Source organism: Bos indicus, chromosome 7 (assembly GCF_029378745.1).
Source record: "Bos indicus isolate NIAB-ARS_2022 breed Sahiwal x Tharparkar chromosome 7, NIAB-ARS_B.indTharparkar_mat_pri_1.0, whole genome shotgun sequence".
Taxonomy (NCBI): Eukaryota; Metazoa; Chordata; class Mammalia; order Artiodactyla; family Bovidae; genus Bos; species Bos indicus.
In genome coordinates, this window is record NC_091766.1 from 22,488,399 (window position 1) to 22,505,587 (window position 17,189).

General features: G+C 37.3%; 1 protein-coding gene across 2 annotated transcripts in view; it reads left to right on the plus strand.

Annotated features, from left to right (window-relative positions):
• The window catches only part of FNIP1 (folliculin interacting protein 1), a 120,908-nt gene that overhangs the window by 36,004 nt on the left and 67,715 nt on the right, over positions 1 to 17,189 (plus strand). For both annotated transcript variants that reach the window (XM_070792044.1, XM_070792045.1), the window contains exon 2: positions 12,575 to 12,701. In XM_070792044.1, coding sequence (XP_070648145.1) covers positions 12,575 to 12,701 — 127 coding nt within the window. The remainder of the gene's footprint in view (positions 1 to 12,574; positions 12,702 to 17,189) is intronic.

Consider the following 17,189-nt stretch of genomic DNA (forward strand, 5'->3'; position numbering starts at 1 on the left):
TTTCATGTTGGGTGTGAGGAATGAGTCTTGGTTTTAACATATTGTCTGCTAGGATTTGGGTTAATAGCCCACTACATTAAGGCATTTCTGTTGCTTACTGCATTTATCACATCAGCATAGTACACCAGATGTACCCTCTGTTTATTTGTTTGTTTTTCCTGGAAGAACTTGCTGATACAAAAGTGCAAAAACTCAGTGAAAGACAGTGTTTTTAAAGCAAGTTGAAATGTCTTTATTTCATGAACCAGCCAAATAATGTAACTTGGTAGTTGTATTGAAGATTATAAATTCAAAGGTAGTAATTTGTGTCAGACTCGTCTGTCTAAATTTAACCTAGAGTTCAGATTCGTGAACTGGTTTTCATATTAACCTTTCTGTGTCTGTGATCATTGCTGCTGCTAAGTCGCTTCAGTCGTGTCTGACTCTGTGCGACCCCATAGACGGCAGCCCACCAGGCCCCGCCGTCCCTGGGATTGTCCGGGCAAGAACACTGGAGTGGGTTGCCATTTCCTCCTCCAATGCACGAAAGTGAAAAGTGAAAGTGAAGTTGCTTGGTCGTGTCCAACTCTTAGCGACCCCATGGACTGCAGCCCACCAGGCTCCTCTGTCCATGGGATTTTCCAGGCAAGAGTACTGGAGTGGGGTGCTATTGCCTTCTCCCTAGGGCCTGCTTTTAGGTTGATTGTCATCTGGGTGGAACACAACCTTATGGCTTTCAGCAGTGTGTGTGTGTGTGTGTGTGTGTGTGTGTGTGTGTGTGTACTTGTTTGAAATGACAGGCTTGGGACATGGAAGTTGAGAGAGGAGCTATTCTATTTTCTTGTTCAGTAAATGAGCCTGAGTTCTTCATAGATGGGGATGGTTGAAGAGCTGGGTTCTAGCTATGGGTTGCCTGAGTCCTCTCCCTGGGACCTGCCTCTATTGAGTTAAAGAACCCTTAAAACATGTTGGCATTCCTAGTCTGTACCAGCTGCCAGGACAGCACTTGGTTTATTGAATACTTAGGTTGATTTTCTTTAATCGCATATTTTTGGTAGAAGAGATGAGAAATTGAAAAGTAGTCATGGTTTGCTTTTGTGAAAATAGCAGAGTCTTCGATGGAACTAAAGAACAGGATGTCGCTTGTGAAATGACAGAACTGGGTAGATGAACCTTTTCAGAAATAGATGTTGTCATTGGCAGTATGTTTCTTAAAAGTTCCCAGTCCCCCATGGTCCTGTTGTTAGGATTAGGCCTTTTAGCATTGCAGCATGGAGGGGCTTTTGACTTAATTCAGACTTCTTGGTATGTCACGGGACAGTCTTGTGGTTTCAGATGAATGTGGTTCATTGCTATTATTAACCTGGGTTGGCAGTTGTACATAACTGGAGTTTTTAGGGATTTTGAAAAGCAGAATTGCTTAAGAGAAATAGAGATGCTACTAATATACAGCTTAAGATTTTATTTTCAAATGGTATTAACGTCAAAATCAGCCCAAATCAGTTATAAATTTAGTGATGGAACAATTTTAATGCTGAGTTTTTAGGTAGACTTATTTTATGAGTAGTTGATTAGAATTATGGTGATTAATTAGAACGACTTGAGAATGTTTTGAGCAGGTGGTAATCATTATTTTAAAGTCTAATTTATAGACACTACGTATTAGTCCCTGGGGTATGTATGTCTTATTCTCTTTGTCATTTACTGCCCTTTCTCATACTTATTACATAGGAAAACTCAATACAGCTATTTGAAGAGCAGTATGCTTTTGTGTATTTCATATATATAAGTAAAATTTAAATTAAAAACTTGACATTGTATTAGCTTATTGATCATAATCCAATTATTTTATATTTGATGTTCTTAAATTTTACAGATATAGACCTGAATTTATCAGGTAGTATTTTTGATGCTTTTGTAAACATCTTAACTGCGTGTCGCCACTTAGTCATTTATGACTTGACTTAATTTGAATTAGTAGTGAATTTAGTACATTGTTTTTATGTCTTAAATAAATCCTACTATGAAAGTAGGATTAAAAATACTTAAAAATACCTTTTTCAATATGTGTCACCCAGTTGAACAACATGGATACAGGCTCTCTCAATTGTTTTATCTCATTTTAACCTTTTTGCAGTGTTTCACTGCAGTTTAAGTTCTCAGGTATGTAGAATGAATGTCAGAAAGTTAAAAACCACATAGATCAGATATGTTTACTGAGGATAGCTTTGCTATAATGGATAGACAATTTTTGTGAATAGTGATAGTGTGCTTACCACTCTTAATGATGAGGCTTAATCATATCTTCAGTTAAATTTTGATAAAAGGCATCATGATGAAGTGGAAAATATGGTGAATTAGATATCAGAATTTAGTTTCTGGTTAGTAAAAGGTCATTCTTAAGTCTTTGTCTTTCCATGTCTTAGCTGTTGTAAATAGTGGTGTTGTGAATATTGGGGTGAATAATCTTTTTGAATTAGAGTTTGGGTTTTTTTTTTGTTTTTTTTTTTTAGATATATGCCCAAGAGAGTGGATTGTTGGATTATATGTAGCTCTATTTTTAGTTTTTTAAGGAACCTCCATATATTTTCCAGAGTGGTGCTGGAAATCTACTGATGGGAGTAGATATTCCTATCAGTAGTGTAGGAGGGGTCCTTTTCTCCACACCCTCTCCAGCATTTATTTTTTGTAGACTTTTTGGTGATGGCCATTCTGCCAGTGTGAGGTGATACCTCTTTGTTGATTGATTTACATTTTTCTAATAATTAGTGAAGTTGAGGATCTTTTCATCTGTATGTCTTTTTAAAATTTTTCCTGTAAATTTATTTTTAATTTTATTGGAATATAGTTGATTTTCAATGTTGTATAATTAATATTTTTAGGCATACAGCAAAGTAATTCACATACGTGTACATATATTCATTCTTTTTCAGATTCTTTTCTCATACACATTATCGTAGAATATTGAGTAGAGTTCCCTGTGATGTACAGTAGATCCTTGTTGCTTTTCTGTTTAGTAGTGTATGTATGTTAATTCCAGGCTTCTGATTTCATTTCTCCCCACAGTGTTTCTCCTTTGGTAACCATAAGTTATTTTTCAATATATGTAAATTTGCTTCTATTTTGTAAATAGGTTCAGTTGTATCATTAAAAAAAATTAGATTCGGCATGTGGGTGATATGATATTTGTCTTTCTGTATCCGAGTTGCTTCCCTTGGTGTTATAATTTCTAGGTTCATCCACATTGATGCAATGTATGTCTTCCTTGAAGAATGTCTGTTTAGGTTTTCTGTCCATTTGTTGATTGAGTTTGTTTGGTTTTTGTTTTTTTTTAGATATTGAGATAATTGAGCTTGTGTAATTTGGATAATAATTCCTTGTCAGTTGCATCATTTGCAAGTATTTTTCTCTCAGTATGTAGGTTGTGTTTTTGTCTTATTGATTGTTTCATTCACTGTGCAAAAGCTTTTAAGTTTGATTAAGCTCCATTTGGGGCTTCCCTGGTGGCTTAGCTGGTAAAGAATCCACCTGCAATGTGGGAGATCTGAGTTCAATCCCTGGGTTGGGAAGATCCCCTGAAGAAGGGAACAGCTACCTACTCCATTATTCTGGCCAGTAGAATTCTATGGACTTGTATGGTCCATGGGGTCACAAAGAGTCAGACATGACTGAGCGACTTTCACTAGGCTCCATTTGTTTATTTTCACTTTGATTTCTTTTGATTTGGAAGACTGATCTAAGAAAGTTGTGCTACAGTTTGTGTCAAAGAATGTTTAGCTTTTGTTCTGTTCTAGTTTTATGGTGTTATGTCTTATATTTAGGTATTAAACCATTTTGAGTTCATATGTGTATATGGTATGGAGTACATGCCGGAGACCCGGGTTCAATCCCTGGGTCGGGAAGATCCCCTGGAGAAGGAAATGGCAACCCACTCCAGTACTCTTGCCTGGAAAATCCCATGGACAGAAGAGCTTGGTAGACTACAGTCCATAGGGTCACAAAGAGTCGGACACGACTGAGCGACGACACATGTGTGCTTAGTCCCTCAGTCATGTCTGACTCTTAATGACTCCATGGACTGTAGCCCTCCAGGGTCCTTTGTTGGTGGGATTCTCCAGGCAAGAATACTGGAGTGGGTAGCCATTCCCTTCTCCGGGGGATCTTCCTGACCACCAGGAATTGAACCTGCATTGCAGGTGGATTGTTTACTGTCTGAACCACTAGGGAAGCCCTATATGGTATGAGGGAATGTTCTAATTTCATTGATTTACACATAGCTATCCAGTTAGACTTTTCCGCTGATTTCTTCCATTCAGTTCGGAAACACATGCCTTTAAGTATGTACCTTTTTTCTTTAGGTAGATAGATACATACATACATAAATGCAAACAATAATATATGTTTGTATATGTCTTTTTCCTTTAAGAGATAGCCTTTTGTGGCCTTACTTCTTCTACTTATCTGGGATGACCATAGATCTTGGTTGCCCAAGATAATCTCAGGTGTCTTTTGTGCATTTAGGGCCCTCCTTTGCTTTCAAAATTTTACAGTTTAGATGGTCATTTGTGTGGTCACATTATTTTTCTCTCTACCCCTTTTAAAGGGATAGTGTATACTTCTGTATATACTTTCTGAATAGTATATACTTACCATCTCACTTTCTCAGTTCTTTTTTCTAGTTGCTCTTGTTGTGTGACTACCCTGGCTCCAACTCTGCATTGAAATGGTTCTTGGAAGAGTACCAGAGACCACCAAATTACAAAATCCCATGGATGCGTGTAGTCTTTATAAATCTTTTGACTTTTCTGCAGCCTTTGCCACTATGCCCTGTTCCTTTTTTTATCTTCATCTCCCTTGACTTTTGAAATAATATTGTACCATTGATTTTCTCTTGTGGTCTGTGTTTACTCATCTTCCCTGATTTCTCTACTCTCTGTCCTTAAGATACTGCTATGTTGTAAAATTCTAGCTTATTGATTCTTTACTTTCTCTTTTCTGTTTTTAAAATTTATTTTACTGAAGTATAATTGATTTATAATGTTGTGTTGGTTTCTGGTGTATAGCAAAGTGATTCAGTTTACACACACACACACATATGCAGGCATACTTTTTCATATTCTTTCCCATTATCATTTATTACAGGATTTTGAATGCAGTTCCATGTAGGAACTTCTTGTTTCTGTGTATCTTTTCTCTTTTCCATTAATATGTTCTCCCTGAATAATTTCACTACCAACTATGTATCAATAACTCCTATATCTAGAACTCTAGTCTAAGCCTTTCTCCTGAACTCCAGAGCATTTTTTTTCATCAGAATATCAGAGGTGTTTCTTCTGCAGCATCTCATAGGCCCACTGAACTAAATCTGTAAACACCCTTATTCCAAACTTGCTTTCCCTCCTGTATTCTTTCTCTACGACTCTCTTCATCAAATCTGAAACCTGAAAATCAGGCATCCTTTTTCCCCTCATTCCCCATATCCAGTCTCCCAAGTCCTTTCTTGGTCTCCTAAATAACATCTGGCTCCCTCCCTTGCTGTCTTCAGTGCTATTTTTGGTTCAGGTTAGAACCTTATTCTTACCTCCACACCTTCCTCTCTAGTCAGTTCTCTAAGTTTTTGTAAATGTGATTTTCTAAAAGGCACAGATGATCTTACTGTCATTTTAACACCCTGTTTACTCATTGTCTGAATGAAGTCCTTATGTGTTTGTGTGAAATAGTTATGAGTTTTGATCTAGCGCCAGTCTACCTTTCCAGCTTTTGTTACTTCACTGCACACTCCAGAGCTAGGGTCGCTAAAAATTATAGTGTATGATGTTTTCTTCTTGCAGGGAAGAGAATACCCGTCTTCTCAACTTGAAGCTCATACAGACTTTAGGTACTTCATCGATAGTAGAGAATAATGGTTATGATCATGGATTCCAGAGGCATAGTGCCTGGAATCTAAGCTGAACTTTGCCAATTACTGTCTACATTTAGCTATGTTATTTTGGGCAGGCTACTTAGTCTCTCTATGCCTTAGTTTTCTTGCCTGTAAAATAGGAATGAAGTTGTGAAGATGAATTGATGCTGTGAAGAGTAAATGAATTAACCTATGTAATGCCCTTAGGACAGTAACTGGTATACAGTAGATAATAACTGTTACCTATTATTTATTATCCATTGTATATCATTTATTATTGTTCTTTAGTGAGTCCCTACCTGACCTACCTATGCAGACCTCTTGTCTGCATTATAATCCTGCCTCAGTTACAGACTGTGTTACAGTGATAAAATTATTCATGTCTTCCTGTTAGACTGTGAATCTTTCACAGTCATGTTTTTCTTTTCATACTTAATGAATGCTTTTAAGTCAGTGAATAAATGTACAGAAATATTCTCAGGGCCTGGCATTATGCTTCTGAGGATGGTAAATATTTAATTTCTGTTTTATTGAGATATCTAAAATGTAAATAATATAAATACATTATGAAAAGTGAAAGTGTCAGTCACTCAGTCATGTCTGACTCTTTGCAACTCCATGGACTAAAGCCCTCCAGGCTCCTCTGTCCGTGGAATTCTACAGGCAAGGATACTGAAGTGTAGGTAGCCAATCCCTTTTTCAGGGGATCTTCCTGACTCGGGGATCGAACCTGAATCTCCTGCATTGTAGACAGATTCTTTACCATCTGAGCCACCAGGGAAGCGTGTGTGTGTGTGTGTGTGTGTGTGTGTGTGTGTGTGCACGCGCGTGTGCGCATGCGTGCATGCGGTCACCTAGTCATGTCTGACTCTTTGAGACCTTTACTGTCTGAGACACCAGGCAGGTGTGTATGTGTGTGTGCACAGTGGTATGTGTGTGTGTGTGTGTGTGTGTGTGTGGTTGCCAAGTCATGTCTGACTCTTTGAGACCTTTACTGTCTGAGCCACTGGGCAAGCATGTTTGTGTGTGTGTGTGCAATGATGTGTGTGTGTTTGCACAATGGTGTGTGTGTGTGTGCGCAGTTGCCAAGTCATTCCTGACTGTTTGAGACCAGGCCTTCCTGTCCTTCACCATCTCCCAGAGCGTGCCCAGTTTCATGCCCATTGAATTGGTGATGCCATCCAACCATCTTATCCTCTGTCACCCTCTTCTCCTTCTGCCTTCAGTCTTTCCCATCATCAGGGTCTTTTCCAGTGAGTCAGCTGTTTACATCAGGTGACCAAAGTATTGGAGCTTCAACTTCAGCATATACACTATATGTATAGTGGTTTTTCCCCATAATCCTCCTTTTTAAAGATTGAGGTACAGTTTTTGTAAAAAGCATACATTTCAAGTGTATAATTTGATTAATTTTTAAAAATGTATGCATCTGTTTAACTACAACCCCAGTAAATATATAGAACATTTCAGTCAGTCCAAAAACCTTTCTAGTCCATTCCCTTCCATCCTGCCCCTGGCCAAGCACTGCTTTGATTTCTATCACCATAGATTAGTTTTGCCTGTCTATAACTGCATATAAATGGAATTACCAATATGTATGCTTCTGTGTCTGGATTGTTTTCACTCAGGGTTGTTTCAGAGTTCATCTGTGTTATGGCGAGTAAGTAGTCTATTCCTTGTTATTTCTGTGCAGTATTTCAGTGTAAGAATGTACCACAGCTTGTTTATCCATTTTCCTGTTGATGGTAATTGTGGTGTTCCCAGATTTTTTTGCCATTAGGAATAAAGCTGCAAAAACTTTTCTTTGAACATATGTTCTCATTTCTACTGGGTAAATATCTTTGAAAAGAATTGCTTGGTTATAGCTGCCAAATTTTTTCTAAAATGGTTGTACCCTTTTACACTCATGCCAGCAATGTGAAAGATTCCACGTGCCTCATATTTTTACCAACAACAAACGTTACTAGTCTTTTGTGAAAGTGTTTTCATATGCATTTATCTGATAGTTAATCTTGTTAGCATCCTTTCCATGTGCTTTGTTCCTTCATCATTTATATACTCTTTATCTGAAATGCCCAAGCCTTTCACCCATTTTAAAATTGGACAGATGGTTCATCTTAACTGCTTTATAGGAGTTCTTTGTATAGGCTATTTACAAGTTCTTTGTCATCTATATATATTGCAAATATTTTCTTCCATTTTATGACTGGCCTTTTTAAAAGAACTCTGCCTTTTAATGTGCAGGTTTTAAGCTTTAATGAAGTTCAATTTATCAAATTTTTTATGCATAATAACTTTGTGTCTTGTATAAGAATTCTTTGCACCCCTTGATTGTATAGATACTCTATGTTTCTAGAAGCTTTAGAATTTAAGCTTTTGTGTAGTCTTATTTTGAGTTAACAGAGAACACTTTACGTTACAAATGCTTAGGTAAGTTCAGGAGAAAGCATTCTTACTCTTTTTACTATTGTTGAGATAAATTTCATGCACTGTAAAATTTACCTTTTAACCATGTACAATCCAGTGGGTTTTTTTTTAGTATAGTCAAGCAGTTGTCCAGCTATCACTGCTGTCAAATTCCGGAACATTTCATCACTCCACATGCTTATGAAGTCAGAGAGAGAAAGACAAATATTATATGATATCACTTATATGTAGAATGTAAAAAATAAAACATACTACTGAATATAATAGAAAGAAACAAACTCACAGATACAGAGAAGAATCTAGTGGTTACCAGTGGGGAAAGGAGAGGGGCAAGATTAGAGAGTAGGGAGTTAAGAGGTACAAACTACTGCAGATAAAATAAGTAAGCTACAAGGGAATATTGTAGAGCACAAGGAATGTTTTATAAAAACTATAAATGGAGAACAACCTTTACAAAGTGTGAATCAGTATGTTGTACACTTGAAACTTGTATAATATTGTAAATCAACTATACCTCAGTTAAAAAAAAAGAACTCCTTATTCATTGCAGTCATCTCCCTTCTCCCCTGCCAGTCCTCCTGGGCAACCACTAATTTACTTTCTGCCACAGTGGGTTTGACTATTTCGACAAGTCAGAGGGAATAAATGGAATTTTATGGTATATGGCCTTTTGTGTCTGGCTTCTTTCATTTGGCTTAATATTTATAAGGGTCAGCCATATTTCAGCTTTTTATAGCCAAGTAATATTCTGTTGTATAGGTATAACATTTTGTTTATTCATTCATCAGTTGATGGGCATACCTTTAAACTTTTCAAAGGAAGTTTCTGTTTTATTTTTTCAGGTTGTGGAATATGATAGTTCAATCCATGTACTCATTGGAAGAATACTTTACAAATAATAAGAAAAGGAGCAACACATTCTAACTTGTTTTTATTATTATTGAAGTAAATTTCGCATACTGTAAAATTCATCCATTTAAAATGTACAGTTCCAGCATGCCGGCTCTCTAGTTGTGGAGAGCAAGAGCGCACCAGCTCAGTAGTTGTGGCGCAAGGGCTTAGTTGCTCCACAGCATGTGGGATCTTATTTCCCTGACCAGGGATTGAACCCATGTTCCCTGATTGCAACTTATCTCAATCTGATCCATATCCAAGCACATGAATGCGAATGATTGCTGGAGAAAATGACCCAACTGTGTAGTTTGTGACTGGTGTATTTTCATCTCAGGTAGACTTTCATAATTGCCAAGAAATCTTACGTTTGCCAGTCAGCACATTTTCTTTTGCTACAAAGACTGCTCTCTTTTGCTGTCTACTGTCCCCACATTTTACAACCTGTCCTTTATTTTCCTTCACCTGCTTTAGAAAGTATACAGGGCTTCTAGGTATGAATTCCCCCATTCTTCCCCTCATATCTCTGAATCTTCCTGTATCTGTGTCCATCTTTTCTTTTTGTCCTAGTGCAGTGATTATCCTTTCTTCGGAGGTAATTCTTTCATCTGTACTCTGTATTCTGTCCTCATCCACTTCCTTAGACACCTTACTTTGTCAGTCTTCCTCTCCCATCCACTTCACACTTTTGTCATCAATATGTAAACATGTTCACGTGTCCTTTTTAATAACAAAATAACTGTCTTCTATTTCATGATTCCTTTTCTTTTTTACTTTCTTTGATATTTGTCTTAAAACCTCTATTTTCTCTACCCTTATTCGGTCCTCAAATCTCTGCAGTCTGACCCCTGTACTGAGAAGTGTCTTTATCATGGTCACCAGTGACTTCTTTGTTTCTAAAACTAGTGGATACTTTTTAGTAACAGCCCTGATATTTCTTCTTCCTCTCTAAAGTGCTCCTCTTTCTTAGTTTTCTTGAGACCACCCTCCTGATTTTCTGTATCAGTCTGTCCTTTTATGGTTTCTTTTGCCTAACATCAAAGCACAGTTTAATAAATGCTGTTCAGTGGGATGCAAATCATTGTAATCTAAGGATGAATCCCTGGTTTAGTTTGATTGTCCAGGATAAGTTTTTCATCAATTCATAGACATTTGCTAAGGATTAAATATAAGAAAACTAAAATTATATTTTCTGTCAAGATTGGGGTGGAGATGTTTTATATTGCCAGTTATGGATTTTTTTTTAACATTCATTGATAGGGTTAGGGTTGCTGCTGCTGTTGTTTAGTCGCTAAGTTGTGTCCGACTTTTTGCGACCCCATGGACTGTAAGCCCATGGACAGGCTCCTCTGTCCATGGGGAATTTCTCAGGCAAGAATACTGGAGTGGGTTGCCATTTCCTTTTCTCGGGGATCTTCCTAACTCAGGATTGAACCTGCATTGGCAGGCGAATTGTTTACCACTGAGCCACCAGGGAAGTACTAGGATTAGGGTTGAGGTTCTCTTAAGGAAATGAAGGAATGTAATCAAAAGCTGTGACTGATGAATTGTGAGGAATTGACCACTTAGCCTAACTTACAATAGGCAGCTCCTGGAATCACAATCCTCTTCTTGCTTGGCAGCCGTCCTGTAAGTTGTAGTGCATGCAGTTTACTAGATTAGTGTCTCTGTCATACAATTCATTGTTTTCTCCCTTTTCCTCTCCTCATCTCACTCATTCCATTAGTTTTTTAAGTTGTGAAATACAATGCCTGTATAAAAGCACACAGGACAAATGCAGTGGCATTTTTCTTTTTTCTTTTTGATACTGTATCTGTGTAAACATTATCTGGTCAAAAATAGAACATCATCAGTGCCCCAGTCCTCATGGTATGTCCCTTCCTGGTGAAATCTCACTGCCCTCACCTAACTCTGAGCTATAACCACTCTCCAAGCTTTTGAAGCCATCATTTCTTTTGTTTTCATGATAGTTTTAAAAACTAAATGTGCATCACTCGATAAAGCTTTACTTGATGTGAATCTTTCTATAAATGGCAAATTGAAAAGCAGAGACATTACTTTGCCAACAAAGGTCCGTCTAGTCAAGGCTATGGTTTTTCCTGTGGTCACGTATGGATGTGAGAGTTGGACTGTGAAGAAAGCTGAGCACCGAAAGAATTGATGCTTTTGAACTGTGGTGTTGGAGAAGACTCTTGAGAGTCCCTTGGACTGCAAGGAGATCCAACCAGTCCATTCTGAAGGAGATCAGCCCTGGGATTTCTTTGGAAGGAATGATGCTAAAGCTGAAACTCCAGTACTTTGGCCACCTCATGGGAAGAGTTGACTCATTGGAAAAGACTCTGATGCTGGGAGGGATTGGGGGCAGGAGGAGAAGGGGACGACAGAGGATGAGATGGCTGGATGGCATCACTGACTCGATGGACGTGAGTCTCAGTGAACTCCGGGAGTTGGTGATGGACAGGGAGGCCTGGCGTGCTGCGATTCACGGGGTCTCGAAGAGTCGGACACGACTGAGCGACCGAACTGAACTGAACTGAACTGATAAATGGCAAAATACACTACTGTGTGTATGTGTGTAATTGTTTTAATTTCTTCTGCTCATGGTCTATGTTTCTGCCTGCAACTGAGGTTCATTCGTTATGTTTGTTGTGTAGTATTTCATAGTATGAATATTTACCCATTCTGTTGGTAAGTATATGAATAGTTTGCAGTTTTCAACTATTATGAACAGTGCTGCTCTGAACATTCTTGTATAATGGCATACTTTTCTGGAATAGAATTGCTGGGTCAACTTCATTTTTACTAGATGTTGTCTAATTAGTGTATATATTTTAAAACCTATTCTCCGAAAAGATTATGCCATTTTCACTCGTATCAAATATACATGAGGAATTTCTATCCCATTTGGATGTTCACCACCTTTTTACTTGTTTTTGTTTTATAAGTAATTAGTTTTTGTTATTTAAACTGAAAACTGGATCTGTTTTTTTCATTTCCATATTAAAGAAACAGTAACAAAAGTATTTAAGGATTATTAATCTTATGCCATCTGAGTCCATGCCATGAAATAAGTATATATTTTCATTATAGTAAATGTTTTTACATATTTTTATTAGCTATATTTAGATTCATATGGGATGACTATATTTTATATACACTGAATGATACTTGCCACAGCTATTCTTTCTTTTTAACCTAAAGTGCCACAGCTGTGTAAATTTTCAACCCTAAACTAAATGGTAGTATTTTATATAAAGATCTTCTGTATTACCTTGAGCAGCAGTACTACAACTTTGGGTTTTGGTTATTATTTCCAGGTGTTTATGTGGAATATTTATTAAACTAATTCTAATGAATCTTTATTTTTCTTTAAAGTTGGCCTTTGCCAGAGTTTGATCCAAGCCAGATTCGACTGATTGTATATCAAGACTGTGAAAGACGAGGGAGAAATGTCCTGTTTGACTCCAGTGTTAAGAGAAAAAATGAGGACATATCAGTATCGGTGAGCATTGTTATTGGTTTGGTTCAAGTTTAATGCCAAATATTCTAATTCAAGAAAGAGTGGGTCAAATTTCAATTATGGTACTTTTTATTTGTCAATATACAACATTTTAGCATGTTATTAAAGTTTAGAGCACCGATTTTGAGAATTTTTAAAGGAAAAAATATTTGCCTTATTTGCATTGGTCTAGTACCAGAGAAAATTTTAGTTTGACATTTACTTATATACTGCTATTGTGAGATATGACTAGAGCTACAGGGATTCTTAAAGAGGACCTGTACAAATCTCCCATCTTATATAGCTGTAGAAAGTGTGACCAGAGAGGTGACATTATTTGTCTGAAGGTATAAAGCAAGTTAAATCTTAGGCCCTAGTGCATCATATTTCCCCATTCTATACAGCAGTAGCAAGAATGTCTATTCTGTTGACTTTGAATATCATATTTTGAAATATTTTATGACCAGTTTAGCAGGAGTACATGGCCATTCACTTAGTCATCCAAGTAAATGCAAGTGATTGCTGTCATTTTGCTACTGCTACTTTTGTTACCCTTTCAGGCATAAGGACTCTCCATCCCCTGGATCTGTAATCTGGAAATGGAAGCCTAGAACTGTCTTTTCTCTCCTCCCCTAAATTGACAATTTTCATTAACATTTCAGTAAACAACTCAAAGCAGAACACTTTGGGAAAGATTTTTCTACCAATAGAATTGACTTATAATAGACAAAGAGTTATTTTTTAATAGGCATACAGCTATTTGGGAGTTTGTACTTGAGGTTTTGTGTTCTTAGAAAAATCTGATTTATTGCTTGTGATCTATTGTCTTATTTATAATAGCATCTTCATGGTCTATTTAAGTGGCATGTAATAAGTACTTGGTAATTTTTGAGTTATTTTGATTGTCAGGTTTTATGATGTTCCTCTGATCAGTAACACATTTAGTTTTCTGGAGATTGTGCTTTGTTTAGATTTCTTAGCTGTTATCTGGATTTTTTTTTTCAGTCTGACAAAAAAAATTGCAACATTTTCTTAAAGTATTATTTAGTTGTGCAGATAACTAAGTATCTACAAAGCTTTGGGCATTTGGAGATTTATGTCTCTACCTCTCTTGTTGCCTGCAATTAGACATTCTTGCAGAGGTAAAGATTGAACAAATAAATAATTCCACAGGGAAATCAACCCTGTATACTCATTGGAAGGACTGATGGTGAAGCTCCAGTATTTGGGTCATCTGATGAGAACAGCCTTCTCATTGGAAACGTCTCTGATGCTGGGAATGATTGAAGGCAAAAGGAGAAGAGAGCAGCAGAGAACGAGATGGTTGTATGGCATCACTGATGCAATGGACATGAACTTGGACCAACTGTGGGAGATGGTGAAGAACAGGGAGGCCTGGTGTGCTGTATGGGGTCCTTGGCCATGGGGTCGCCAAGGATTGGACACAACTGAGAGACTAAACAACAACAACAATGATAACAGCTGTGAAAGAAACATACAGAATTCTTACGAGATTCCACAGGAAGGAACCTATTTCTTATCAGTTTGGGTGTAGGAGTATTAAGGAAGGTCTCAGTGAAGAAGTGACATTCAACTTGGGATCTGAAGAAATTGAAGGCATGGTATAGGAGATGAGTATTCCTTTTAGTAGAATCAGCAAATGCATTTTACAGATTAACTTAGGAGCTCAGTAAATTGAAGGATGTAAAACAAGACCAGTCTGGCTGGAATGATAGTAAAGTAGTATGTAACTTAGTTGAGAGATGAAATTGGAGAGAGGTAGAATAGGAGCCAGAGTATTTAGGGCCTTATAGGTCTTTGAGTTAGAAGTTTAGATTATATCCTGTGCAAAGGGAAACCATTGTAGGCATCTGCTTTATGTTCCAAAAAGTCAGTTTGGTAGAGAGTCCAGAAATAGATTCACACATATGTGGTCAATTAACTTACAGCAAAGGAGCCAAGAACTATACAGTGGGATAGGATAGTCTCTTCAATAAATGATGCTGGAAAACTGGACAGCCACATGCAAAAGAATGAAACTAGATTGCTCTCTAATACTGTACACAAAAACTAGCTCAAAATGGATTAAAGAGTTAAATATAAGACCTAAAACCATAAAACCCCTAGAATAAAACAAGCAGTAAATTCCTTGACATTGTCTTTGCTGTGATTTTTTTTTTGGATATGAGACCGATAGTGAAGATGACAAAAGTAAAAATTAACAAATGAGACTACATCAAACTAAAACGCTTTCACACAACAGAGGAAACCATCAACAAAATGAAAAGACTGTACCAAATGGGAGAAAATATTTGTAAATCATATATCAGATAAGGGGTTAATATCAAGTATATATTGAAGAATTCATGTAACTGAGTAGCAGAAAACAAACAATGTAATTGAAAAGTGAGCTGAAGATCTGAATGGACAGTTTCCGAAGAAGGCAGAGTTGACCAGCAGATACATGAAAAGGTGCTCAGCATCTAATAATCGGGGAAATACAAATAAAAACCACAGTGATGTATCATCTTGTCAGATGACTATTACCGAAAAGACAAGAAATGACAAATGTTGACGAGGATGTGGAGAAAAGGGAACCCCTGTACACTATTTGTGGGTGTGGAAATTGGTGTAGCCACAATTGAAAACAATGAGGGGAGGTCCCTTAGAAAACTGAAAATACACGTGCCACATGGTTCAGCAGTTCTGCTTCTGTGTATTTACCAGAAGAAAATAAGAACACTAACCTGAAAAGATATGTGCATTGCACTCTCATGTTTATTGCAGCATTATTTATAATACCCAAGACATGGATGAAGCTTAAGCACCCACTAATGGATGAATGAATAAAAATATAATTCAGCCATAAAAAAAAGGAAGCCTTGCTGTTTTTGTTAACATGGATAGACCTTGAGGCCATTATGCTAAGTGGAAGAAGTCAGACACAGAAAGGCAATTCTGTATGATCTCACTTATAGGTGGAACATAAAAAAAAACTAACAGATACAGAGAACAAATAGGTTGTTGCAAGAGACAGGGTGTGGGGAGTGGGGAAAATGAGTGAAGGGGCGTGAAAATGTACAAATTTCCAGTTATAAAATAAATAAGTCATGGGGCTATAACATACATCGTGATCACTGTAGTTAATGACACTATATTGTATATTTGAAAGTTGCTAAAATGTAAAAGATCACATAACAGGAAAAATTTTTAAAACTATGCATAATGATGGATGTTAACTAGACTTATATTTTTTAATTAATTTTAATTGGAGGCTAATTACTTTACAATATTGTGGTGGTTATTGCCATACATTGACATGAATCAGCCATGGGTGTACACGTGTCCCCCCATCCCAAAACCCCTTTCCATCTCCCTCCCCATCCCATCCCTCTGGGTTGTGCCAGTGCACTGGCTTTGAGTGCCGTTTCATGCAAGGAACTTGGACTGGTCATCTGTTTCACATATGGTAATGTACATGTTTCAATGCTATTCTCTCAAATCATCCTACTCTCCCCTTCTCCCACAGAGTCCAAAAGTCTGTTCTTTACATCTGTGTCTCTTTTCCTGTCTTGCATATAGGGTCGTCAATACCATCTTTTTAAATTTAAAAATATATATGTGTTAATATACTGGTGTTTTTCTTTCTGATTTACTTCACTCTATATAATAGGCTCCAGTTTCATCCACCTCATTAGAACTGACTCAGATGCGTTCTTTTTAGTAGCTGAGTAATATTCCATTGTGTGTGTGTACCACAGCTTTCTTATCCATTCGTCTGCTGATGGACATCTAGGTTGCTTCCATGTCCTAGCTATTGTAAACAGTGCTGTGATGAACATTGGGGTACACATATCTCTTTCAATTCTGGTTTCCTCGGTGTGTATGCCCAGCAGTGGGATTGCTGGGTCATATGGCAGTTCTTTTTCCAGTTTTTTAAGGAATCTCCACATGTTCTTCATAGTGACTGTGCTAGTTTGCATTCTCACCAACAGTGTAAGAGGGTTCCCTTTTCTCCACACCTTCTCCAGCATTTATTGTTTGTAGACTTTTTGATAGCAGCCATTCTGACCAGCGTGAGATGGTACCTCATTGTGGTTTTGATTTGCATTTCTCTGATAATGAGTGATGTTGAGCATCTTTTCACGTGTTTGTTAGCCATCTGTATGTCTTATTTGGAGAAATTAACTAGACTTATCGTAGAGATCTTTTCATAATGTATACAAACCACTGCATCATCATTATGTCATACATCTGAATTGAATATAATTCTGTTGTCACTTATATGTCAGTTTTTTAAGTATAGTGAAAAAACCTCCATGTTGGCTGTGGGAGGAATGAGGGAGAAGGAAGTGTATGGTGAATTCAACCAAAATGGTTGAATAGCTGAGTAGTGAGAGCCAAAGCCTTTGACTGTGTGGATCACAATAAACTGTGGAAAATTCTTAAAGAGATGGGAATACCTGACCACCTGACCTGCCTCTTAAGAAA